Source organism: Podarcis erhardii (genome assembly GCF_964252035.2).
Source record: "Podarcis erhardii genome assembly, chromosome: 8".
Taxonomy (NCBI): domain Eukaryota; kingdom Metazoa; phylum Chordata; class Lepidosauria; order Squamata; family Lacertidae; genus Podarcis; species Podarcis erhardii.
Window position 1 is genome coordinate 18,983,503 of NC_138499.1, and position 27,828 is coordinate 19,011,330.

The window sequence follows — 27,828 nt, forward strand, 5'->3', positions numbered from 1 at the left end:
TGTGAACATGACTGACAGTGCGTCAGCAGATTTTGGGCTAACCAGTTGCCCTTATCTCAGTCCATTTTCCTGGCTTGCTTGGGTGGCCTTGGGCAACATCCTGATAAGTGTGGTTCATACTGCCTTGCTCTCATAATGGCTTCTGGTATTCTTCCACTCTGCTGAAGACTTCAAGCACTCAGCCATCTTTTATTTCCCATGGCTTCAGGCCTAATAACTAACATGGAAGCCACTCATGCAAAAATCCACACGCTTATCCCTCTATGTCTATCAAGTGTCAGACTAGGACTAGGAAGACTCAGGTTCAAAATCCTACACTCCCACCAAGCTTCTTGTTGTTGTTGTTTAGTCGTTTAGTCGTGTCTGACTCTTTGTGATCCCATGGACCAGAGCACGCCAGGCACTCCTATCTTCCACTGCCTCCCGCAGTTTGGTCAAACTCATGCTGACAGCTTTGAGAACACTGTCCAACCATCTCGTCCTCTGTCGTCCCCTTCTCCTTGTGCCCTCCATCTTTCCCAACATCAGGGTCTTTTCCAGGGAGTCTTCTCTTCTCATGAGGTGGCCAAAGTATTGGAGCCTCAGCTTCACGATCTGTCCTTCCAGTGAGCACTCAGGGCTGATTTCCTTAAGAATGGATAGGTTTGATCTTCTTGCAGTCCATGGGACTCTCTAGAGTCTCCTCCAGCACCATAATTCAAAAGCATCAATTCTTCGGCGATCAGCCTTCTTTATGGTCCAGCTCTCACTTCCATACATCACTACTGGGAAAACCATAGCTTTCACTATACGGACCTTTGTTGGCAAGGTGATGTCTCTGCTTTTTAATATGCTGTCATTGCTTTTTTCCAAAGAAGCAGGCGTCTTTTAATTTCATGACTGCTGTCACCATCTGCAGTGATCATTGAGCCCAAAAAAGTAAAATCTCTCACTGCCTCCATTTCTTCCCCTTCTATTTGCCAGGAGGTGATGGGATCAGTGGCCATGATCTTAGTTTTTTTGATGTTGAGCTTCAGACCATATTTTGCGCTCTCCTCTTTCACCCTCATTAAAAGGTTCTTTAATTCCTCCTCACTTTCTGCCATCAAGGTTGTGTCATCTGCATATCTGAGGTTGTTGATATTTCTTCCGGCAATCTTAATTCCGGTTTGGGATTGATCCACCCCAGCCCAGGTTACTTGGTGCCTTTGGACCAATCACCAAGTCTTATCCAGTTGTGAGGATAAAATGAGGCAGCGGGGAGAACCTTCAGCTTCTTGGAAGAAAGATGTATTATAAATATAATTAAAATAACAAATAAGTTAGTACTACAGCCTATAAGAAAACCACTTTATTGGAACCCAGTAAAATGTCATTAAGGAGAAAATACATTTGGAGGCAGGTGAGAATATTTCACTCTTTGCAGCTTGTTTCCCTTGCCCACCCCCCCCCCAAAAAAATCCCTCTCCCACTTACACATATGTCATGTAAAGTTCTGCAAATTAGATTGGGGGCTTTAAGCTGGCTAGTTCCTCATATAGTGAAAACAAGGAGCTGGAAAATGAAACAGTGGCACCAGCCATATTAATCTGTGATTTATTGTCGATAGGACAGAACTGCCCAGTTGTGCTACTACTTTTTATGAGTTCTCGTTTAAAGGCAGGCAATAAAATGGATACTAACACACACTCTCAGAACTTTTTATATTAATTTTGGTACAGAATTCTACAGAGGCAGCAGGTTTTGGGTTGTTTTTTTTAAGTCTCAAGAACGAGTTTAGATGTTTTATTTATCTGGGGCTTCTCAGAGCATCTCAGTTGGTGTATCAGGATGGCACGACATTTTTGATGACTTCAGCAATGCTACAATGGAAGTAGGGTAATTCTTTGGTAACTCATCTTGGATTTCGACAAGTGTAATAAACATTTCAAATTGCAAAATGTTGATAATACCTTTGCCTTTCACTCATGTGAGGCTTGTAGTTACCTTCAAAGGGACCTTGTGTTCTAATAAACATTTATCAATTCAGCGACACATATAATGCACAATCTTTTGAAAAGCTACATATTACCCAGGAGGCTGCTTGAGATGTTCTAACAAAGCACCACAAGTGAAAGTTTTGTCGTCCCCCCCCCCCCCCCAGTTATATTACTGCCTCTGTTACTGTTTCAGGCACTGGAAGGAGATGTGCTATCCTCTGTGGGGAAATGCATGTTCTGCCAAGGTACTGGGAGAAAACATATTGTTATTCACTATCCAGTATCCAAGTAGAGGGATTTCTCGGGGGTTTCAATTTATAACTATTTGGTTTCCTAGGAATGAAGGTCGCTGGAGACTTACGGTGTCTTTGTGATATATGGTTTTATTTACACATATGTACAGACTGATCATAAGATGGAAAGTACATAGCAATAACTCTTCAACAGATAATGATCTAGGTTTCTACGACCTCCCTAATGTCAAATACGCAAGATTCAACACAGTGTGTGAGGCAGGCCTCTCTGTCCCTTCTTAGCCCAGTTTTTAAGACCAAGATGTCATTTATCCTCCTTCATACAGATCCACACCTTGCTGACACCTGCTCTAGTTAAAGGAGAAGGAAGGCCTAATCCCATCTGCTCCAATTTCAGGATCTTCAGCTAGTGGTTTCTGTGGCACACTTTTGTCTGACCTTAACATAATGAAGTTGATACTTAATAGACTTGGGCAGAGCACACACACACACACAAAATGCAAAATGAACCACTCATCATAGAAGCCAGTGGTAGAATGTGGGTGCCCTTCAGTGTTTTGAATTATTTTAATCAGTGATAAAGTATAGATTTCTTTTCATGGTCCTTTTCATTGTCTACAAAGACTGTAAACGAAATATATAAGGAATTACGGCCATTACACAGAAAGCCTGTTCATGAAATATCAATGTTACTATATGTTACTATATGGTACTACAAGTTACTATTACTGATAAAATTGCTTTTTTAAGAAAACACCAATATTCTCTTTTCCAGATTGCTACAACTTGAATTACTGATTTCTAAGCTGTATTTTTTTAAATTCTCAAAACAAGAAGGCTGGAATAGTCATGATTGCATATGCAATAGAAGAAACTGTGAAATGGGTACCCAGAATGTTGTAGCAGGTGCCTTTCCTGTTTGAGCTTTCGAAAGCCTGCGTAGAACAGGGATTAGTATATTAGATGTGGCCAATAGTGGGAGGTGGGGTGAAAGCCACAGAGCTTCCTTCTCAATACCCAGTGTCTCTACAGCTTACCTGGATAGCACAGGTGGGGGAATGCAATGACAAGTACACAGGTAGGAGCACCAGATGAGCCGTCCACTTGCCACCACTCTGGCCAAGTAAGCTATTGAAGCTTACTCAGCCATGAAGCTTACTTGGTGTTCTTGAGCCAGTCCCAATAGCTCAGATTTGCCTACCTCACAGGGTTGTTTTGAAGACAAAGCAGGATAAGTCTCAGTATGGTGCCATGAGCTATTTGGAAGAAAGCTTCAAATATGATAGATAGATAAAAAAAGTAAAGGGACCCCTGACCATTAGTTCCAGTCGCAGAATACTCTGGGGTTGCGGCGCTCATCTTGCTTTACTGGCCGAAGGAGCCAGCGTACAGCTTCCGGGTCATGTGGCCAGCATGACTAAGCCGCTTCTGGCGAACCAGAGCAGTGCACGGAAACGCCGTTTACCTTCCCACCAGAGCAGTACCTATTTTTCTACTTACACTTCATGCTTTCGAATTGCTAGGTTGGCAGGAGCAGGGACTGAGCAAGATAGATAGATAGATAGATAGATAGATAGAAAGATAGATAGATAGATAGATAGATAGATAGATAGATAGATATAATAAACAATAGTATCCTTAATAGCAGTAGCTACTGGTGTTGGCAGTTCTGGCAGGGCTGTGTTGCTCACTTGACTTTCCAACTTTGTGCTGTTACTGTTTAAGTAGACACGGAGGCAGACTCCCTGTTCAGGCAGACTCCCTGTTGCCCTGTCCCTCTCTCTTTTGGCAACAGTGTGTGGCATTGGGATGCCAGGTCAGCATCAACAGCACTGCCAGTGATGCCCTGACAATCACTACTGCTCTGTGCTGTGGGAGAAACTGCAGTGTGCTCTTTCTGCCTCTCTGGTTAGCCTCTCAGCAGAGATGCACAACCCCCTTCACATCTTATGCCTCTTCCATGATGAACAGGACAATGTGCAGGCATATGCTAGCCTTGCTGTTTCTGTTGCATCTTTGTTGCCCACCCCATAGCCCTCCACACATTGGAAGGTAAAAGTCAGTAGTGTGTTCATGTAGGCTCCCTGCCCTGATCTTCAAGGGTTTTAAATTGTGCAACCAGCCTACAGGAGCAGAGAACTTACCCTTCCAGTGGGTGGATGTCAGGCTTTGGGGAAACAGATCCCTCCCCCGGTGGCAGTAAATAAGCAGATCAAACGAAAGGAACGTTCTTACCAGATAAATTCTTTAATAATCACAGTGAGAGAGGAATGCATATCTCTCTAAAAAGCGGTGTTGCTCCCAGTAAATGTTCACCCCCTCTGTCCCCATTAACCTACATCACTACTATTTCAGGTAATCTGAGCTTGTTGCTGTTGCACTTTCTGTTTTATCACTCTCAAAGCCCGTCTAGTCCTGGGCGAAGGAGGGGTCTGGAATGCTGTCTCTCTCCTGGTGTTCCCTCTTCTAGCTGTTCCTCACTCAGTGTTTCCCAGCTTTTCCCCTCTGGACTATGTCCCTCTGCAAACCACTGTTCTAAATCAATACTGTCCTCCTGCCCTTGGAAAGGTTCAGGAGAAGGGGGCAGCAGCTCCCACCATTCCTCCGCAGTCTAGTCCCTGACAGTAGAGGGCTATGGGACTGTGATGGGAACTTGGCAAAGGGGGTGGGGCCATGGTCATTCCTTTCAGATGAGAAGAAAATACATGAAAAGGCCTTCTGTGTCAGGCAAAAAGCATAAAGGCAATGTTTCAAGCCTCCTGCTTTTACTAGTCACATCTGTGTAGTATTTTTTTGTCATTTTGATTTATCAGTCTTGCTCATCTTCTTCCAGCTGCATTTTTTAAAAATTGTCCTTTGTCTAAAAAGCAGTTCATATTCCAGAAAGTATGGGTTTGAGACACAGGCATTTACACATGTTTTGTGCTTCCTCACAAATGCTATCACACCCCTTCCTTGAATAGTCACTTGCCCATATAAGAAGACTGCATTTTTAATCTGTTCTGTGTTGAATTGGATGGGATACCTCAAACCTTACATAAAATATAGTAGGCTGAGGTGAGGACATCAATGCATAAGCATGTCACATGTTGTCTGGCCCTAAGTTTTAAATTCTCTTTCCTTGATACATGGCTTCAGTGAACATTTTTTGCCTTTTAAAATAATAATAGGGTGCTGTGTTGCTGCTTGCTTTTGAGGTGGCTGAAGGGTGTTTATAAATTCCCTTTTTATTATACAAATAATGTCCCAAGTGGTCTGCACTTTGCAACACTCTCAAATTCTCAGTTAAAACTCAAGGAAATACATTGTAAAGTGATTCCTGCCATGGGGCTTTTTCAGATCAGGAAATGCAAGCAGCCAAGGAGGCTGCAGATTGCTGGAAAAATTATTCACAGGAAAGAGAAAAATGCACAAACCACCCTCAGCGACCTCACACTGATGAAGTAAGGTCAAATCCCTGCACCCACCAGAATTCTAAAGTGCCCCAGGAATGGGGAATATCTCTTTCTATCATAGGGAAAGAAAGCTCCAGATGAATAGGGTAGATTTCAGTGCAACACTAGTAATTATTTAAGGCAAGAAATAAGGCAAAAACAAGATATGTATCTGCATACTGCAAACATCTAGTTTGGAACTAAGAGAAATGCAAATGTACTTATGCAGAAAGGAAATGAAAGGCTATGAGAGCTGCTTCCAATTTTCTTGTGAGCCATGTTTTTATGTTCCATTTTTCCCTGTTTGCAGTGTGTTTCAAATGCCTTCTTCTAAGGCAATTTCTCAAGAAATATTCTGAGGTAGTAACAGTGTAAGGCATTATCGATCCCTTGGCAAATGCTTAAAGAATGGTTGGGGTGACTGTAGTGACTTTCATATCATTTTCCAGTGTTGGGAAGCAAAGAAGTTAAATAAAAGCTAATTGTGGGGGAAGAATCATGTGGGTGGAAGTCAAATGCTAACTCTTATTGATTACAAAGCAGAAAGGCACCAGATAACAATGAGAGCAGCATCTTTTCCCTGTTGCTTTGCAGAACCTTTACATTAGCCCTCTTGTTTGGGAAGTGGAAAATTTATCTTTGGTTAGGAAGAATAATGACTCTTGCACCATTTCTGCAGGTGTTTATGGCTGTGTATATCTGCAAGATGCTTCAGCACACTTTTTGTCCCCAAACTAGTATACCGTATTTTATGCTATTGATTTGAAGAAAGCATTTTGGGTCACTTCAGATGCCCATTTTATTGAACGTTTATCCTGATTTTTATTTTAATTTTTTTTGCAGAAAGTTTGTGAGGAGTTTAGATGATGTCAGCTATTTACAGAGCATTCAGCCTGATTTGTTTGCAGGGAGGTTTGTAATGTCAAATAAACCAAGTACTATTCCACACTTTCCAATGCATTTTCCTGTTAGTTTTGCCTTATCACAGAAAGTTCGTGGGGTTTTTTTGGGTGGGGGGGGTGGGGGAGCTCCAAATCAACTTTAATTTGCCAGTCTATAATTGAAATGGTAACAATGCAGAGGTCCCTTGGAATTCCTTCCTTACAGTCTACATTGCTATCCTTTCAGTACTTTTTTTCCTCCCTCTCCATTTAGATCTGCTAACTTTTTTAAACAGACTTTGAATGATTCCTAACATATGATGAATAAAAATAAATCATTCAGATGCATATGTAGATTAGGAACTGACATAACACAAGGCATCCAGAGTCCCCAGCCACAGAAGGGAAGAGTGCAATTTGAAAGTGTGAGCATTGGTTTCTCTGCTTGGCATATATCTGGAAGGGGTGGCAGGTGGTTGCTTTTGGCTGTGTGCACAGACATGCATCCACACTGAGTTTCTGAGATTCCAGTTCATATATTCCAGTTGCTTTCCATAGTCTTCCTTGCACAACATATGTCTGCAATGCCATCAGAACTTCGGAAGATATTTATGTTCTCAACAGATTCACCTTTGCAGGTTTGCAGAAGTCTTGCAAAAAAAGGAAGCAGTACAAAACATTCCAGCTGATTCTCTAGTGGTATCCTGGTTGATGTTAACCATGGTTTCCACAGTTACATATATCTGTAACAATAAGTCGTGATTAGTGCTAAGAAGATAAGCAGAAGGGACATGCTGGTAAGATAAATGGAAGAAGTGGAAGGAGAAGGAAAGTGCAATCATTTCCCACCATGTTTTATAATGAGCCATTGCTTGCAGTGGCTCAAAGAGAGACAGACAAGAGAGAAACAATTCACCAATTTTTAAAATTATTTTAAAATGGGGAAACGACCCAATACACACTTTATTCCTCAAATCCACAGTAATATTTCTAGCAGAAGCTGTGTTATTTTGTGAGCGCAGAAGAGATCTTCAGTGACTTTTTCAGTATGCATAATTTAGACTGTTGATAATATTTTATACCAAATTGAGAATACACCAAAGGAATTATTTATGCAGGGAAAAATATCCTGCTGAGTAAAGATAAATATTTTCTATAATTTATTAATAATTACTATCATGACAAAAAAAGAGAGACAAGCCTCATGTATTAACACAAAGGCAATAAATCACTGTTAAGAAGCACAAAGTGGCCAAACTACTTGTTAAGCTCTTAGTGCTGAAAATATTTGCGGTGACACCCTGTAATTTCTAAGTCTTCTGCACATTAATTTTCTTCTTAACATTTTTGCTTGTATTTAAGCTCTGGCTTTCCATTATGCTTTACTTCTCATCCCTGCATTTCTTCAAGTGTTAAAGCAACACATCAACTCTGACTATGTGAAGTGCATAAGTCTCGCAGTCCTACAATGGCAGGATTCAATGCAAGTCAAACATGGCACTGAAAACTGTGATCTGGAGTACCCAACTTCAGTGAGCTGCCAAAGACTGTCCTCATATGCTGTCTAGCTGTCTGTGACATATAGTTAAATAACTGTTACCATTCTGTTCATAACAGCAGAGTGCCTGTTTTTGATATGAGACTCAGGAAGGTGGTCAGAGATGTCATAAGTAAGAGTTTCAAAAGACAGCATAAAGTGTCATTTCGGCGGGGGGGGGGGAACCAATCCCTTGCAGTGCCAAATATTTCATAGTACAGTTGTAGTGCCATGACAGAACATCTTTCTGGAATTGTCATTGGAAAGAACCCACACTGCTTTGCAGTAACAAAAATAGTCATTTTCACAGCAGTGGAGCTGAAACTCAGCTCTGTTGGAGGAGTAGTGCTTCAGCATCTGGCCTTGGGCAAATCCTCCTGCTCTTTAATTTAGATAAATTATTTAGGGATCAATTAGATAGTAAATATTTCTAGAAAACAAGCTTCTCAGTTCCTTTCTTTATTTCAAAACAGTGGTTGCAGAGAACATCCAAGAAATATTACAATCTCTTTAATATTTTACAAACATCATTTCTGTAAAGGCATTACTCACAAAAGGTTGTTGCGTCAGTAAGTTGGATCCAGAGAAATGCTGAGGATGGAGTATGGGTGGTGAAAGTTGCTTTTTCTGCCTGGTCTTCCCAAGGCAGTTCTCTGAGCTGTCTGAAAAGATTTTTCCAAGTGGGATAGTCTGTGGCACAGGCGGAAGGGCTGATATCTGAGAAATGGGGGAAGGAGTTTATAGGAGGCTCAGGGGACTGGATTTTTTCTTGGGGGGTGGGGGTGGGAAGCATTGGCTTCTCCCCACTCCTTTCCTCATGCATTTCTCCAAACCAATGTGACTAGTCAGGGTAGTAGATTATGGCTATAAACATCTAAACACGGTTTACTTGTTAAATGTGTGTTTTAAACATGACAAACCTAGACAGCATCTTAAAAAGCAGAGATATCACCTTGCCAACAAAGGTCCATATAGTAAAAGCTATGATTTTCCCAGTAGTAATGGATGGAAGTGAGAGCTGGATTACAAAGAAGGCTGATCGCCGAAGAATTGATGCTTTTGAATTGTGCTGTTGGAGGAGACTCTCGAGAGTCCCATGGACTGCAAGAAGATCAAACCTATCCCTTCTGAAGGAAATCAGCCCTGAGTGCTCACTGGAAGGACAGGTCCTGAAGCTGAGGCTCCAATACTTTGGCCACCTCATGAGAAGAGAAGACTCCCTGGAAAAGTCCCTGATGTTTGGAAAGATGGAGGGCACAAGGAGAAGGGGACGACAGAGGACGAGATGGTTGGATAGTATTCTTGAAGCTACCAGCATGAGTTTGACCAAACTGCTGCAGGCAATGGAAGACAGGAGTGCCTGGCGTGCTCTGGTCCATGGGGTCACAAAGAGTCGGACACGACTAAACGACTAAACAACAACAAAGTAACATGCATCTCATCTCTGCTGCAGAGACTCTCCTCCCTGGAAGAGAGGGGAGTGGTTGTGGGCGGGAGTCTGAGCACCGCCCCTAGCAGGGGGCGTTAGCCCCCTGCCTCCACCTCACCTGGCTGGCGCCCACGCCCCCCCTCCCCTGGTAAGCATCCAACCAGGTGCCTCGGAAGGGGCATGTTCAGCAGCCTTTTGCTGCAGTGCCAGCCTCTCCCCGGCCTCATTCTTCACCGTTGTCTCATCGCGAGTCACCCACCCTCCACTCCCTTTGAGTTAGGGCTTAGGTCATTGGCCTTGCTATGGACCTTACGTTGGTCGCCCTGGTTGCCCAAGGGGCCTGGTAGGAGTTTTTCCATTTGGCATTAGGCCTTTTGGTTTTTTCGCCTACCTCGTAGCAATCGTCACAACTTTTGTGGTATTGGTGGGTAGGTTAGGCATTGGAATAATGTGTTGTGGTGTGTCAAAGTGCTAGGTGTGGCCATCGCCTATGCCTTCAATTTTTGGGTATTCCGTTAAAGGAATCTGGCGGTCGTGTATTCTGTCCGATGCCTGCTTGGCGGGAGGCCATGGCATGACCCTCGGTGACATCAGGGGAGAGCCTATAGTTGGATTAGCATCAACAGGCTCCACCTACTGTTGAATAAACCCACTTGTTTTAGAGATCCAATGCCTAAGCCAATACCTTTTCACTGCTGTAATCAATAAAGTTGTGGCCTTTCCTTGCCCATTAACCTTACATCATGTGTCCTTGTGTCTTCTTTTCACATTGCGGGGGTCGGGTCCTCGAACCACAATATGATATTCTGTTACAAAAGTGCTGGACCAGAGTGCTGCTGGATTGTTGTTTTAAAATTCTTTATAAGTTTTGGTGCTTTGAAAATGGGTTCATACAGTAAGGTTTGATGGCTTGTTTCTTTGTCTTGCCTTGGGTGATACATTGCATCAGTACAAACTCAGCCCTGATATTCTTTCTGATGGGTGGGAAATCAGACTATTTAAAAAGAAAAAAAATGGTCACTGTGAATGAATGCACAGTTGCTAGAATTAATCTGGGGTCAAAGGAAGCCCCTTCATTGTGAAGGTATCTGCCAAGAGATTTGAATGTGTTTCTGTCAAGTCAAGCTTCTCAATCTCACCTTTTCAGTTGGATTAGATAATGAATATCATTGTGTTTAAACGGGTATAATTCTGTACAGTAACTGAAGAGAGCAGAAGTGATACTGACACCATAACCGTGGTAAGTCTGGGGAAGCTCCATTGCTGGGTGGAGATACTGACCCCTTGTTAACTAGAAGTAACATATCCATTGCTACTGTCCAAATCTGCAAGATAGTTAATAATAATAGAGGGTAGGACTCATTCCAGCAAATAGTCTGCAGCAATTGTTAACATGCCAGCCAATTTTGTATTTATTGTAAACACTGAATAAATGCAGCTCAATCACACGAAAGTAATTTTTACTGAAGCTGATTACATCTGCAGCAGCACATCCAAAGAAACACACACAAAAAAGTAATTTTTACTGAAGCTGATTACATCTGCAGCAGCACATTCATAGGAATTAAATTATCACCACTTCCGTTTATGGAATTATCATCATGAAAGTGTTTCACTCTCTTATAAATCTGATAAGGTTGCTTTCTGATGACATAGGCCCACTCTGCTGATTGCTTCCATAAATGCCTACTGCTGCTTGGTGTAGCTGAAATTACAAATATTAGAACATGGGTTGCTTCTACACAAACCTGTTTTCTCTGGGAATCACACTATTTTGTTGTTGCTGTGAAGTATTGTGAGGAATCAAGACAGTGTCCCTTCAATGCCTTACGGTCCATTGTTTCTCCTCTTACTCCCTAATTTTGGAGGTGATATTTTGGCCGTGCACAGAAATGCTGCGCCAATCACGAGTGGACTGGCAAAGTACAATTTGCTTAACTTACTATTATATGTCACTTTCTCCATTACACTTATAGCTCACTTCTATTTGCAGCTCTTCAGAAAAAAGTCCCACTGCTGCCATGATTCAGAACTCTAGCAGAACACAGCACTGACATTTAAAATATGATTTTTTTAATATTACTGCACTTGTGCTGCATTGTGACGGGGAAAAAGTGGTGGGGATGCTAATGTGAGCTATAAGTGTAATGGGAGCAGAGTGGTAAATCTTTGCCTAAAAAGACAGTGTATCAAAATACCTTGTAACTATATTGTTAGTCGTTCCATGCTGCCCTACCTTACTGTTGTTGTTGTTGTGGAAACAGATTCTTCTTCTGAATGGTAATACAGTATAACCATTAAAATCCTCAGGAATATTGGTAGCATGTTTGGTAAATAGCATTATATATACAGTGGTACCTCGGGTTACGTACGCTTCAGGTTACATACGCTTCAGGTTACACACTCCGCTAACCCAGAAATAGTGCTTCAGGTTAAGAACTTTGCTTCAGGATAAGAACAGAAATCGTGCTTCGGCGGCACAGCGGCAGCAGGAGGCCCCATTAGCTAAAGTGCTGCTTCAGGTTAAGAACAGTTTCAGGTTAAGTACAGACCTCTGGAACGAATTAAGTACTTAACCCAAGGTACCACTGTATACTACAACTGCTTGGAGGAAATCGGCCTTAGATAATACTCAGCTGTTAATTTTTCTTTAAGATTTTGTTTTCTCATTTTGTATTTTTATGTTGTGAACCTCCCTGTGATCTTTGGATGAAGGGCAGTATACTAATAATAATAATAATAATAATAATAATAATAAGTGCCTATAGATTTTTCCTGAAACAGTGACTGTCCCCAGAAACCCAGTATCTTGGTTTGCTATGTGTAGTGATCTCAGTTTCTGTTAGGAATTCATGTTCATGTTCTGGCCATTAATTACAAAAAAATGCCTGTTTTCAAACATAATTTAGTAACCAGCATGTACTGGTAGTCATTAGGATGTATTGGATTGAGTGTGTACCAGATTTTAGTTTTGGTAGTGCCTTAGTTACAATCATGCATAAATTGCACATTCCCTATTTTGAAGGAAAGATGAATGCAAAAATGCCATGTTTTACTTATTTTCCCAAATATTGGGAAAACTCCATGACCCCAGCGAGTGAAGGTCAAACGGTTGTGAGAAGGGATAATTAATTTGTAATTTCACCAGTGTTACATTAAAACTATGTACACATCATTACAACATTATAAATTGCAAAGCTTTCTTCAAAAAAAATCATTTTTTTGTTATGAATAAATTTAGCCACAATCAGAAATGGTACTGTTGAGTATTAGGAAGTGCCTAATCTTCACAGTTTGAAATACTTGTAGTTATGATTGTATTTTAGATTCATAAAAGCCTAATAAAGCTTCAAAGTCTGATGGCTCAGCTGCCTTGCAGTGGGAGGGAAACTTCAGACATAGATATTCATCATTTGGTGATTGCGACATAATGTTATGACTTGCAGGTGTGAAAGAGCCATTACAGATATATCATGTCAGGCATAATGATTTTCTTTTTACATATATGCTATCGGCTGATGTACATACATGATTGTATAAAGTAACCCTGAGCCATACCTCTCTGATCAGAGCTGGATGCACATTTGATGGGGTCTCCATCAAAGTGCCATCTCATTCAACATCAATGATGCCTTCATTGTGCTTGCCCGTGATGGACAGCAGTATTGTAATCTGCAGTGAGGTGTCTGTGATGTTCCTGCCACTTTAAATTTGCCACCGTACTCCAAATGAAACATCACATAAGGTCTTTGGGGGGTGGGGCGGGAATCAGTAGCTGGTGCCTTGGATACACCTGCAACACAAGGTAGAATCTGAGTTGACAATGAGTAGCCTGTTGAGCATGATTTAGGTTAGATGTAACCACCCATGAATCCTCAATAGCTATCAGAATACGTCTGGATATGTCTGGTCCTGATGCTAGTTCTTGCTTTGATAGTTACCAGGTAATTTTAGCTGCTCAGAAGCTGTTACCCATTTTACAATTTGATTTTAAGATTTTTTTGTGGTAACCATAAGTAAGGACCCCTGGACGGTTAAGTCCAGTCAAAGGCAACTATGGGGTTGAAGGGCTCATCTCGCTTTCAGGGTAAGGGAGCTGGCATTTGTCCACAGACAGCTTTCTGGGTCATGTGGCCAGCATGAGTAAACAGCTTATGGCACAATGGAACAGAGCCCACGGAAATGCTGTTTACCTTCCTGCCACAGCGGTACCCATTGATCTACTTACACTGCTGCGCTTTCGAACTGCTAGGTTGGCAGAAGCTGAGACAGACAACAGGAGCTCACCCAGTTGCGGGGATTCGAACCACCGACCTTCTGATCGGGAAGCCCAAGAGGCTCAGTGGTTTAGACCACAGCGCCACCCGCGTCCCATAAGTAACTCTGTGAAGCTACAAACCTAAACTCACATGCCTGGAAGTGAATACCACAGAACAAGCATAACATGGATACTGATACCTCAAGGCAGGCAGATAAATTGGTGCTGGTGTTTAAAGAGCTAACATGCTGTGGTGACTAGAATGCTGAGAAATATGTGTGTATCATGTTTAAAATGGGATTTTTGTGTATTTCCTCTCAATCAACTATAATTGCACAAGCTGAATTTGCCAGCATGTGACTGAATCACACATGGAAGTGCCCTGAGATGATAAGAAAACAAGTTAAGTTGCTCTCTAGTTATCTCTGTTTGTGTGTGTGTGTGTGTGTGTGTGTGTGTGTGTGTGTGTCCTTTTTCCAACCAATTTCAACATAGGTTGGAAAAAAGTAATATGGGAAGTAAGCCCAGAATGGAAGTTATGTGAAAATAAACTTGGGCAAGGAAAGAGAAGTGAAGTTACGCAGGAAGTGATGCAGGAAATAAAGGGCAGGAGACTGAAATGGTAGGTTACAGGTGGGGAAATAAGAGCATACATGGAAGGCAAATTTCAGGGCAGGAAAAAAATAATTTATAATTCCATATAGAGAGGGGAGGCACTTGTCTTGTTTTATTTCAGAGTATACATGTATAGGATTGCACTACAATTTATCGTGATGTCCTTTCCACCATGTTGTGTCTGTATAGCATTAATGGAATAACTAATGCATGTTCTGCAAATGCTTGGTGTCACAGCTGTATTTCTTGACTTCAGGTAAGCTATTTAAAGAAGGCTCTTGTCTACATAAAACGTTTTAGTTTTAAGGAAATCAGTCATTCCAATCACAAATTCTAAATTGCCACCTAATCCTCTAATAAATAGATTCAGTATACCACCAGCATAGAACATTTTTTAAAATAATACTTGTGGTGAGTAATTGGCTATAATAAAGCACAACCATTTTCTTCGTGGGATTTGCTTTCTAATAAATTGTAATGGAAGTGTAACCTGTCAATCTAACGATAGGATTTCATTAAAATGTATTATGTCATAAATATATTCCGTGTCTCCTTACCTTGGAGTAATCAGTCATCCTGATCCCAAATCAGTTGAAGTATATTAACATCAGCAACCTAAGCAGGACATAGGTCCGTATAGTTAAAGCCATGATTTTCCCAGTAGTGATGTATGGAAGTGAGAGCTGGACCATAAAGAAGGCTGATCGCCGAAGAATTGATGCTTTTAAATTATGGTGCTGGAGGAGACTCTTGAGAGTCCCATGGACTGCAAGAAGATCAAACCTATCCATTCTGAAGGAAATCAGCCCTGAGTGTTCACTGGAAGGACAGATCGTGAAGCTGAGGCTCCAATACTTTGGCCACCTCATGAGAAGAGAAGACTCCCTGGAAAAGTCCCTGATGTTGGGAAAGAGAGAGGGCACAAGGAGAAGGGGATGACAGAGGACGAGATGGTTGGATAGTGTTCTCGCAGCTACCAGCATGAGTTTGACCAAACTGCGGGAGGCAGTGGAAGACAGAAGTGCCTGGCGTGCTCTGGTCCATGGGGTCACGAAGAGTCGGACACGACTAAACGACTAAACAACAACAAGCAGGACACATTTTCCTTCTTTGCGTTCTTGAATCCCTGTTCTCTCTCAAACTAGGCTATACAAAGGACTATACAAAAAGTGAATGACAATTGATCCTAAGGCTCAGTTCTCCATTGCAAGCTCATCTAATGGCTGCACATTAAATAATAAGGGCTTCTAAATAGTGTCACATCACATTCAACACACTGCTTTCCAATGGAGACCATTCACATGCCCCACTGTAAGTCATTGGAAATAATGAGGGGTGTTGAGGTATATGTGCAGCTCCCATAAATGAACTTTAAATGTGACATTTCAGATGAGTTAAAAGCTTTGTGCTGTATTCTGCATAGATAGAAATAGCCTTAAAATGTTTAACAACAATGTTCTAATTTCATGGCTCGGGCTTATAGAAGACACATTAAAAATGTTAATATATGCAAAGTTTTTAGAGTCTCAAACTACCATATTCCATGAAAGCCTGAATAATAAAAGCAATATATCCAACAATAATTTCAGCTTTCATAAAACAAAAAGTAATTGATTCCTTTGGTTTTATAGAAATTATATATGCAAATTTGTTTATTTAACTAAAGGGGAGCATATTTTCTGTTTGTTGGGTGATATATTTGCATTTTGTTTTGTTGATTTCCCAATTTGGATTCTATCTTGGTTTTCAATTAATCTGAGTGATTAATTAATTTTTGTTTGTTTAAAGTGATGCTTATTTACATAAGTTTTATTGTTTAGAGAGTACATAAACGGCTACTGAGACTGATTTAATATCTCAACCTCACTTTTGTGAAAGCATGTATAGAGTAGAAAGTAACTGGGATTGTGTATGATACGCAATAAACCTTAATATGAAAAGTTACTGGTTTTCTGAATACTGATTGAAAATTATTTATTTGGGTTCAATTGTAAAGCCCTGTGATGATTTAAAACTCTAGTTTGGTATGTTGCAACCCATGGCGCTGGTTGCCTTATAGCTTTCAGTTATTTCAGACATCGCATTTCAGCGTACAATTTGCATCAATGTTCTGTATGGAGTGAAACAATGACCTTTCTGCCCTTAATATCAGTTTGGGGCTTTGTCCAAGCTCAAATCTAATGTAGGTGCTTTTTATGCCCCTACATTACCAGACCAGAAGATAATGAGGAAAAGATTGAGTGGTAGTAATATGTATCTCAGGAAACTGTGACATTCCAGATTTTGGTGGACTCCAACTCCCATCAGCTTCAGCCAGCATGGCCAGTGTGATCTGCACAAATAAAGAGCCACAGGTTCCCATCCCTGCTGTAGATATTTTTTTTTTATTATTATTCTCTAGGATTTCCATTAATGTGCAATGTGGAAAGTCTTACAGCAATGATCTGTGGGTTCCTTTCCCCCAACGTAGGTAACATAACTTGACAAGGACAAAAGCCCTAGTCCATAAATATGAATACATACATACATACATACATACTGTACATGCATACATACAGAGATCGATTGTGTGCATTATATCAAAATTGTTACAGGAATTATCAGGTAACAGTCAGTTGTCTCTAAGTTAACATTGATACCCTCCAACGGCTTGAACAGTTGGCAAACCATTTCATTTTCAGTTCAACAACTGACTACTTTTAGATTTTCAGGCAAGGGGGTAATTAAAAATTATGTTTTGTAACTTCAAAAATCATTTTAGGAATGCTGCCAGAGTTCCTTGTGCCACTATTTAGTGTTGTGAATTATTTGGCCTGGGTAATGAAGCAGCATGATGCTAGACATGTATATTATACCAATCTTATGGTCCTGAGGACTCTGCCCTTGGAGAATGCTCTGATTGTGGTACCAGATGAGTTTTGCAGGTGGATGGAGGAGCCTTTGAGTCCACTGGATCCAAATTCTTCATATTCCCTCAGCATGCCCTTAGAAAAGAGATCTCGAGTATGGCAATCCCATTAGGACAAATGGGAGGGGAAATCTGGAAAAGAGAACTAGAAGAACACTGTTAATTAAAACAGACGAACACACCTGCACACAAAAAATATTAAAATATTTATATACCACTTTTCTGGACAACCCCCCCCCCCAAAAAAAAGCTGTTTGCAACAATAAAAAAACAAGTATTAAAAAATCAATTATTACTAAAGCAGAGAATAAAATGGACTTAAAACTACACATTACTTAGGAGTCCTTTGAGACTTACAAACCTTTGGATTTCATTCCTCTTCCTCGTAGGATTCTCACTCACCTGCCCACTTTGTGTTTGTCTCTCAGCTTGCTTTCTAATTTAGAAGTGTGTTCCAGGTTCTCTCATAGGAATACTGGTCTCTGAACAAAACCAGAAAACTATCCTAGTGTTTCTAAGTTGGCATTCTCATGCCTCTGAGGCTTCCTCATGCTATCCCTCTAGTATATGCAACTTCGAAGTGAAGCTCAGGCTCTTGTCATAGAAGTAAACCCTATTGAATTCAGTACTGTCAGTTGTTTGATTTACTGTGAATAATGACAGGTTATAATTGCAGCTGTTATATCTGCATTTCATTTTTTTTAAGTGAGAATAAACATCTCCCCCCCCCTTTTGCATCTATCTGTATGAATTCTCGATATGTTTGTACGTGCATGAGCTTCTGCAAACAAAGTATGCTTAAAAACAAAAAATGTTATAGTTTCCACTACTGATGTGTAATAAAATTCTTGACTCTGACACTTTTGTTTAACTTCAGGTTATTAAAAAGGTAAAACTTCTGCATTTAAATTGGAAAACTGGCCTTAGGGGTTCCATTGTATTGCAAGAAAGGGGTAAATGATTGCCCCATATACTTTCATTATTTTCTTTCTTGGACAAATGACTTGTTTATATAAATAAAATATGAGAGTCTGAAAAACATGTGGATTCCATGCTGATAAAGTAATATAAATGTAGATGCTTTAAGTACATGTTTTATTTTTCCCGCTAGGTTATCCAGATTAATTTTGAAGAATTTGATCTGGAGATTGGCTATGACACACTAACAATTGGTGATGGAGGAGAAGTGGGTGATCCCAGAACTGTCCTTCAAGTGTAAGTCGCCTTAATTTACAACCCAATGGTTTAATATTTTGCTCATCTTTTATATACAAGGGAGTCACTTGTTGCAATATATCAAATTAATTTCTGTAAAGCCAGTGTTAGTTACTCTACTTACCTTCCTGCCATTTCACATGGATTTTAAGGTACGTCTTTTGTAGGGCATTGCAAGAAGAAAAGGAGCAAAGATGGCACAGACCAGGGGCATTAATAAAGTGATGGATTTCATGTTGAGTAAAGTCTGGAGAACATGTTAGTTTTTCTGCACCGCCTTTTCCAGATCACATTTTTTTGAAAAAGAGAAAATTCTAAAATATTAGTTGCTTTGTTTTGCTTTCTTTAAATAAATAAAATCAGGTGGGCTTTTTCTCCTGTGGGATTGTGATATGGTACAATTGGAGACAATACTTTTAAAAAATAATATGACTTAAAGAAAAATGCATACTTTATCTCCCTTCTTTACTGATTCTGCCCCGGTCTCTGGCATGCTGTTTGCTGCTTCACATATATTTAAAAAGTCAAGTGATTTTGGATGTGGGCTGGGAGCATGAAAGAGGTGAATAAATTTCTGTATGGTGTGGAGAAAGTAGATAGAAGTTTTTCTCCCTCTCTCCAAATATGAGAACCAAGGGTCATCAAGTGAAACAGATTATTCAGGAGATCCAGAAAGTGCAAAATGAAGTACCATACTTTTCCATTTATAAGACTAGGTTTTTTTCTTTAAAAATTATGCTAAAAAGTGGGGGTTGTCTTATACATGGATAGTTTGATTGGTTGCTGCCGTGGCTGTTAGCGGCTATTGGGCGTGCTATTGGTTGCCTCAATGGTGGGTGTTGATTGGCTGACGCTGTGGCAATTTGGTGGGCAATTGGCAGCTTCTGCTGGTGAGGGAACAGATGAGAAGTGGATTTTGCAATGCAATCCCCATAAAAAAGCTCAACAACCCTGGGCAATCCTCCGCAAAAAGGCACATCAACCCTGTGCCATCACCCATTTTCTTAAATTTGAGTCTCCACAAAATAGGAGGCATCTTATACATGGGAAAATACGGTACTTACATAGCATAATCTTAAACAATGGCATTTGATGTCACAGATTGTAGTGATGGCTACTGAGTTATACTGATGATGACCAACTTGGGTGGCTTTAAAAGTGAACTAAGCAAGTTCATGGAAGATAAGGCTATCCATAACTGTTACTCATAATGGTCATTTACTACATCTATACAGTAGTATATGCCTTTTTTTGCTACCAGTTGCTGGAGAGCATGGCTGAGGAGACTGCTGTTCTGCTCATGTGCTGCTTGTGGGTTTCCATCAGATACCTGGTTGGTAACCATGGGAACAGGATGCTGGACCAAATGCACATTTGGTCGGATCTAACAAGGCTCTTCTTAGGTTCTCATGAATTTCATTTAGCTGATCTGTGACATCAGTACTTAATATCTTGGGCTTTAGGCAAAGAAGATTTCAGGATAAAGTTGTTAATGAATGACAGGTGGTATTGAAACATATCATTCACTTGGCAATGGAATTAGAGTTTCGAACCACAATCCTAAATTCCACTAACTCCAATAGAACTTTCTCTTCTGTATTTAAGCATTTGGGATTTGATACTGTTAGTGGATATGGGAAGATAAGCTACAATGCAGAACTTTTTTTTTCTTCTTTAAGGATTCTGACTTGCTAAAAATGAGCTATTGATCACAGCATGCCAAGTGTTTGCTATGTTTAGTTCTAGGGCTGGATTGAGGAGTTGTTAGAAGTGTTATTTACGCCATGGCTTTTTGAAGAAATCTTCTTATGAGCTTGGTAATGTGCATGGCTTGTTTTTGACTGTTGTAGTTGAGTGTAGGTTATATTATAACTTTCAAATAAAGAAATTCCCTAAACTATATTATCTTTAAAGTGGGGGTGTGGTACACAAAAATTATATTCAAAGGCTGATTCCTGTAGTCATGCCTTACAGTTTTGAGAATTTTGTCTGTCTGTTTATTTATTTCTGGAATTTCTTGTGCAGCTGAAACTCATATTTATTCTGTCCTGTTCCGTTCTAAATGCAAATGAAAATTTGTCTGTGTGTGCCTCCTTAACCTTTCCACATACACCCATTGTATGCCAACTGGAAATTGTGCAAATGCTTATGAACTAGATATTGTTGAAATCTTTTACAATTTCATAAGGGATAAATGCATGTGGGGCACGTATTAGCTAATATTCTGGAAAAAGTCTAGATCAGGGTTAAAATGTGGCCCTCCAGACCTCTGTATGTATCCCTCAGAACTTCCCCTAAAGAACTTTCCTTCCTCTTCTCAAGCCACAATCCTCACTGATACTGCTTTCGTCTAGCTGAAATGTGTTCTTGAACTATGAGAACATCTCTTGCTTGCCTGAATGGAGAATGGAGAGGGTTTTGTGTGTGTGCATGTCTGAAATGTAGCTTACTGTACAAATGTGAGAGTCACAACGGTTGCTCCATGTAGTTTTGTCTCTGGCCCTTCCCACTTTCTATCTCTGACCTCGCCCATCACTGGCACGTAGCTCCTGGAAGGATGCTCAAGAAGGAATGCCGTCCTTGAACTGGGAGCTTCCCCAGCCCCTATCTAGATCACTAAAATCAATTATCAATACAGCAATGTATTGTATGACCTCTTCTTGAAGTAGTTGTGAGAGTTGGTCAGTCTTCTATTGCAAAGGCTTAGTCTGTCTGTTCTGTCTATTGTGCATTTATCCTCTTTTACAATAAGGCTTAAAATGGGAAACCATGACTATGCATATTTGGCTAAAGCTGTTCCTCTTCCTTCCTTTATTACTATCAAACTTTATTTTAGTCACAGACAAGCATAACTTTATTACATAAGTGTTCCTCTAATTTTCTATCAAAATTCTTAAAAGAAGACAATGGAAGTCGAATATTATGCTGCTGGTATTTATATTACAAATATAGCAATATGTATATATAATTCTAGCATTATGCTTGTAGCAATGACTCTGTTTCCATGCTGGCTTTGTTTTCTGTATACGTATAAGGTTTCCCTTTTTCTTCTTCAGTTCTCTTTATAAACACTGCAAGGGTTCAGATTCTGAATGGGGAAAGGAATTGCCTCATTAATTATATTGTCCATCACCCCACCTTTTTCCCAGACTGGGGTGGAATCTAGAGAATCTGAGAAAATGCTTTTTTAAAATACGTTTTGGAAAATATATTGAATTGACCATAAGCTCACCATTGCCATCTGGTGTCACATTTGTATAGTGCACTTAAAATGATCTTAAAACGTTATATTTGCAGCTGTATAGCTGAGTCCTGGGTCTAAAGGCACATAAAAAATACTAAACATCAATAAAATACAAAAAGCTAAAAACACATAAAGAAAAGATTTTTAAAGCAATTTAAATGTAATAGAACTAAATCATTATCCAAACAAATTATTAAAATACAGATAATAAAAACAAATGGAACTGCTTTTATGATTTCATATCCCAAAATGCATCAAGTTAAGCTTATATATATAATCATAGTGTAAACTTGATCATTTCAGAATCAGTTTTGTCCTATTTACTGATTTCCCCTCCAGCCCTCACCCCCGAATATGAATCGTTCCTCACATGTTTGGTCTACTTTAAGATTCTAATGTTTTGTAGTGACCCATCTGATGCAAGACAAACATTAAATAAGACTGATGAAATTACAGTGTTTTGTTACAAATGCAAATGAACACTCCATTATTTTCTCTTATCATCACATTACTTCAAGTTGTCAGGAGCTTCAGAGTAAAGTTACTACTACATTATAATAAAGACGATGTAGTGGGCGAAGATGTGCTAATAATTTGCTGAAAATCTTTTCCAATTTACACAGCTGTCAGCCTGAGCGTGATTGTCTCAAGAATTATTTCTTCTTCAAATTGGCTTCTTCAATCTGCTTTGCAATATTTATTCATTTATATATATATATCCGTCTAATATGTGTTTGGATTCAGGCAAGTGCATTGACTAGGCCAGTGGTTCTTTAAAAAAATACAATTTGATACACCAGCTATCTGCCAAATGGCAATGAAAGCAAGCTAATATGTCATCATCCAGGAAACAGCCATGATCCCCCCTCTTCCAGGGAGATTCTCACACTTGATGTCTCTTCAGACAGACAAGACACTTCATACCAGAGTGATAAGCAACCAGCTAAGTGATGATAATTTAAGAAAACCTCTGTCTCCATTAATTGTTACTGCTTTCGTGATCCATTTGCCTTTAGTAATTAACGAAACACATGGAACAACCAGCTTTAAAGAAAGAACAACTTTCTTATCGAATGCTTCCGAAGTTGCTTCGCTGCCAAGAATCATACAGCAAATGTTATGCCTCCCAAAGTGTCCTTTTCATAAATGTTTCGTATGATAAGGAAGTCAGAAAAGCACTCGCCCAGGGGGATTACTGCCTGTCTTGCAGCATCTAAGCTGTTTTCAGTCTGGGAAACAGACTGTGCTATAGCACCAAGCTTAAGGACCCTTCCTGTGCCAAGAAAGATTGTCTATAATAATTATGTATAATTGGTCATTGCAATTAGGTGCTATCAGCACGGTAATTTTGGTCATGCGGATGTGTGCTAATAAGTATAGCTCAGTGGTGGAACATCTGCTTTGCATGAAGAACATCCCACCCCTGTTCAGTCCTTGTGCTTCGAGGACCATAGGTAACCCCCCAGAAATAAATTCAGACAGAAATCAAATTTTAGTTTGAAATTAATGGGCAAAATTTAGGCCACAACTTTATTGATTACACAATCTGAGCGGTATTGGCTTAGGCATTGACAAACTAAAACTGACCCCTGCCCGCCCTGCAGGAGGTCTGGAAGGGTAAACCAAACGAGGGAGCCACATCGATGCAAATCAGCTATAGCTCAGTTCCTGTGGTCCTGGCATGCCCCTAGCCCCTCAGGTGGACTTCGGATGAGATCCAGAACCCCCAGATTCCATTAACGGAAGACCCTTTTTTAAGGAGAGGCAGGTGATGACCACACCTCCCCCAACCACAACTAAGTCAATGCCTAACCGAGAAACCTTACAAAGTTGTGATGATTGCTGGGAGGTAGGCGAAAACCAAATGGCCAGTGCCAATCTGCCAAGTGGACAAAATTCCTACCAGGCCCCTGCCGCAAAGCAGGCGACCAACCGAAGTCCCAAGCAAGGCCAAAGCACAGAAACCAAAGAGGGCGGGTGGGTAGGTGTTCGGCAGCACAAAGCGAGTGGTTCTGACGCATCTCACTGCCATTTATAAACCCTCCTCCTACCCCAACTTGCGAAACAACCTGATTGGGTGCTGGAACTGGGGTGATAGAGAGACTGCCCCAGCAATGCCAGGCTAGGCCCTGCCTCCGGATGCCATGGGGCCCCAAGGTCCCGAGCGCAAGCAGGACCCTCCTTGAAAAGGATCCTATTTGGAAGCAGGGCTGGCTCACCCATGAAGCAATCAGTGTGACAGGATCGACAGGGGCAGGAGATCCAGCCCCCAACAAATACACTGATGGAACCTACACACATATTAAAAATGCTGTAAAAATGCTTTTTTTATAAAAAAAATTTTTTGAAAAATACGTTGAATTTTGCATAGCTCACTGTCGCCATCTAGTGTCACAGTTGTATATTGCACTTTACAACACATTTAAAGGGTTTTATTTGCAGTTGTGTAGCTGTGTCCACTGTCCGCTGCAACAGCTGTGGCGCACTCCTTAGAAGCCGGATCAGATGCCTCCTCAGCAGCCCCCCCCCCATGTTGCCTCTACAGTGGCCACGGACAAACAGGAGGCACGGCTGGTCTCCTCCAAGCCTTTTTCCTGATGTAGATCTTCACTCATTCCTTCCCTGGTACAGGAGGCACCATTTTGTGGTTTGCCTCACATGCCAAAATGTCTTGGGACAGTCCTGCCTGGAAGTTGGACCGAGAGAGACCACTGGAAAGCCAATGTCAATACTGAGCTAGATGGATCAATATTCTGACTCCCTATGAAGCAGCTTCTCATGTTCCAAACATGTGCTCTGGTGCTAGAAGCACTGTTTTAATCTCTCCACAACATGCTGCACCTGTGAAATGTTTCCTGCACTGTCAGAATAGCAAATTCACAATAGATGCTCTAATTAAACGAAAAATCACCGATCTACTATGAATATATAAGAGCAGGAAGCTTTTACTGTTTCCACCTGGGAATATGTATCAAGATTTTGAAAACAGAATATGTGAAATATATGAAAGAGAATCTAAGATGATCAGGGAAGTGTGTCGAGACAAATAATTATCTGCAGCTCTGGAAGTCTTCAGCTGTGTTAATTCTGTTGTGCTCATAGTACTGAGAGCATATATGAAGTCCACAGTACAGTCACAAAGCCCCCTGTCTTCCATAGATCAGGGCACTACCTTATTTTGTATTCCATTACTATTGTTGTAAGTCACCTGTGCTTTGAAGAAAGGTGGGGTATAATTCATTATGAAAACTACTACAACAACGACAATGATGATGATGATGATGATAATGATAGGAAGAAACCCAGAGGCACATCAGAACTCTTCCTTCTTATATTGTACCAAAGAAGTCTGAATTAAGATATTAACTACACTAGGAATGCATTGTCTTTCATTACAGTTCAGTGGTTGGCCTGGCCCTCTGGTAGTAGTGCAGAACAAGCATTTGACTTGTGAGGATGTTTTAGGCAGCCACAGCCGCCTGATGTCACAGGAGCGGGCAAGGCATAGTCACAGCTACAAAGGAACAATGTGGAGCCTTGACATGGCAGCTTATTCTATTCCCCAGTTTTCCTAACTGCTGTTTTCATGGAGTAATTGTGGGAGGGACAGAAGTATGCATGTGTGGTAAGGGTGCGGCAGCAGCGATGTTGTCCAAATGATGTTAATTGTTGTGTCACATCACATCCACTGGTATGAATGAAAATTATGAGGGTATATTGGTCAAAAAGCCACATTTCCATAACAAAGCAGGTACTGCTGTGATTCCTCATCCCTGCCCTGTGGAATGCATTTGGAAACCTCCCATCTGTTTTTGCTGGAAGTTTGAATCACAGACCCATTTCAGATCATAGATAAAATTCGCTGTTCAATAAACATTTCTCTATTAGGAATTCTGTTCCTGTATGAGTCAGATGATTCAGTGGCATCATGTTTGCTGCTTGACTATGTGTTCATTATCTTGACAGAACAACCCTTTAACTATAGGACTTCTTAAAGAAACAAAATCGTGGATTCAATCTGAGGTTTAAGCAAAACAACAAATTGCATATCATTTGTCTTGTGCTGTTCAGCTAGACTACCCTCTTTCTTGTGGGTGGAACAGCATCCTTATTTATTTCATACACAGCTTGATTGTAAAAAAACAAAACAAAACAAAACAAAAAACCCTCAAAGGGCTTTACAAAATCATTTCCTTCATATATCTCTGCAAACCTTGCCCTATTGATGAAACCTTTGGTGCAATCCTGTTTGGCAATTGTAAGATCCTGATGCCTGATTATGTGAATTTCCCCCCTCCAATCTCATAACATAACCCCCATTGTCCAGGAGTTCAGTGGAGTGTTTTCATGGATAGTGAGAGCTGCAGTGAGGAGGGAAAGAGAGTTTGACTTGGTGAGCTGCCTTCAGAAGTGGAGTTGAATCAAAGGGCTTTGTGAGAACAAGCAAAGATGGTTAGTAGGAATGGGTAGGGACAGAGCCCAGAGGAGCACACTTGGCATGATGGTGGCAGTTCCACATTCTGGGGCAGTTCCACCTTCTACCCTTGAGTATGTTGTCCACCTTCAAGATGATAGCCCTCATAAGGTTGTCACCATCCTTCAGTGTTCAGTCTCATAAGAACATAAGAACCTGGTGGAACAGGCCAATGCCTCATCTAATCCAGCATCCCATTCTCACAGTGGCCAACCAGATGTCTGTGGAAGCCTGCAAGCAGGACACAAGTGCAGTTTCCAGCAACTTGTTTGAGAACCCTCTGATTGTGGGGCTAGAACGTAGCCATTGTGGCTAGCAGCATCAATAGCCTTGTCCTCCGTGAATTTATCCAATCCTTTTTAAAGCCATCCAAGTTGGTGGCCATCACTGCTGCCTTGGGAAAAGTACTTTCTTTTATCTGTGCTGAATCTTGCCACGTTCAGCTTCATTGGGTGTCCATATGTTCTAGCATTATGAGAATCTCTTGGGTAATATTATAACAATGTGAGAAAAATCCAGACATTACAATTTTATCATTAAAACTAGCTTTTACCTTTCAAACGGAACAGCTTTCTTTTTAACCCTAAATGTCAATTGCAAGAATTAGATAAAAATTATTATCATGCTGTTACTTAGCTGTACAGAGCTGAAAGATTTTCAATTGGTAGCATCTCTCCTGATGACTTTTTGAAATGCTGTGATGTTCTAGTCCCTTAGCGTGCTGTAATCAAGATCTCTTTCTTGCCTTTTTAATATCTCTTTATTTCCAGCTAATGGGATTTTTATTTTGTTTATGATTAGGTTAACGGGAAGCTTCGTACCAGATTTAATTGTCAGCATGAACAATCAGATGTGGCTTCATCTTCAAACTGATGAAAGTGTGGGCTCAATTGGCTTCAAAGTTAACTACAAAGGTAACTATAAGCTATCAAAGATGTTCCTAAAAGGACCCGAGTGTAATCCTTGGCTTTCAGTCTCCAAAAGGAAAACTAAAGAAAAGATTTCTACAGTCTGAGGTGAAACCAGAGTATATTAAAGAAAGAAAATTTGGGAAGGCCCATTTTGCTTTGTTTTTTGTGTGGAATTGTACTTTATTATGTGTACATAATTTTCAAGGGCATCTTATTAAAAGTTGTTGGGAGTGGCTTTCTCTAATTTGACTATTCTGTCTGAAAGGCGTAGAAATGGGTCAGAAACTGAAAACTTGTCTGAAAAGGTTTTACTCTGGTGATCTCAAATGGCTAAAGTAATAATAATAATGCTCCTTCCTAATGTGTAATCATACTCTCCTTGGTTAGGGTTCCAACATCTGGATCAGGAAAAAACATTATTGCTACATCTTCAGTGTGACAGCCCTTTTGATATTTGAAGATGGCTATCATATCTCTTCTCAGTCTCCTCCTTTCCAGACCCAACATACCAACCACCCCAACTGTTCCACAGAAGACTTGATTTCCAGCCCCTTGATCATCTTGGTCACCCTCCTCTGCACACATTACAGTTTACCAATATCCCTCTCAAATTGTGGTGCCCAGACCTGACCACAGTGTGGTCTGACCAAGGCAGAATAGACTGGGACTATTACCTTCTCTTGATCTGGACACTATACTTCCGTTGATGC

The 27,828-nt window shown here is 40.5% G+C and overlaps 1 protein-coding gene across 5 annotated transcripts in view; it reads left to right on the forward strand.

Moving 5' to 3' along the window:
• CSMD3 (CUB and Sushi multiple domains 3) overlaps positions 1-27,828 on the forward strand; it is a 574,504-nt gene that overhangs the window by 318,731 nt on the left and 227,945 nt on the right. For all 5 annotated transcript variants that reach the window (XM_081873886.1, XM_081873887.1, XM_081873888.1 and 2 more), the window contains 2 exons: positions 18,386-18,489; positions 27,009-27,121. In XM_081873886.1, coding sequence (XP_081730012.1) covers positions 18,386-18,489; positions 27,009-27,121 — 217 coding nt within the window. The remainder of the gene's footprint in view (positions 1-18,385; positions 18,490-27,008; positions 27,122-27,828) is intronic.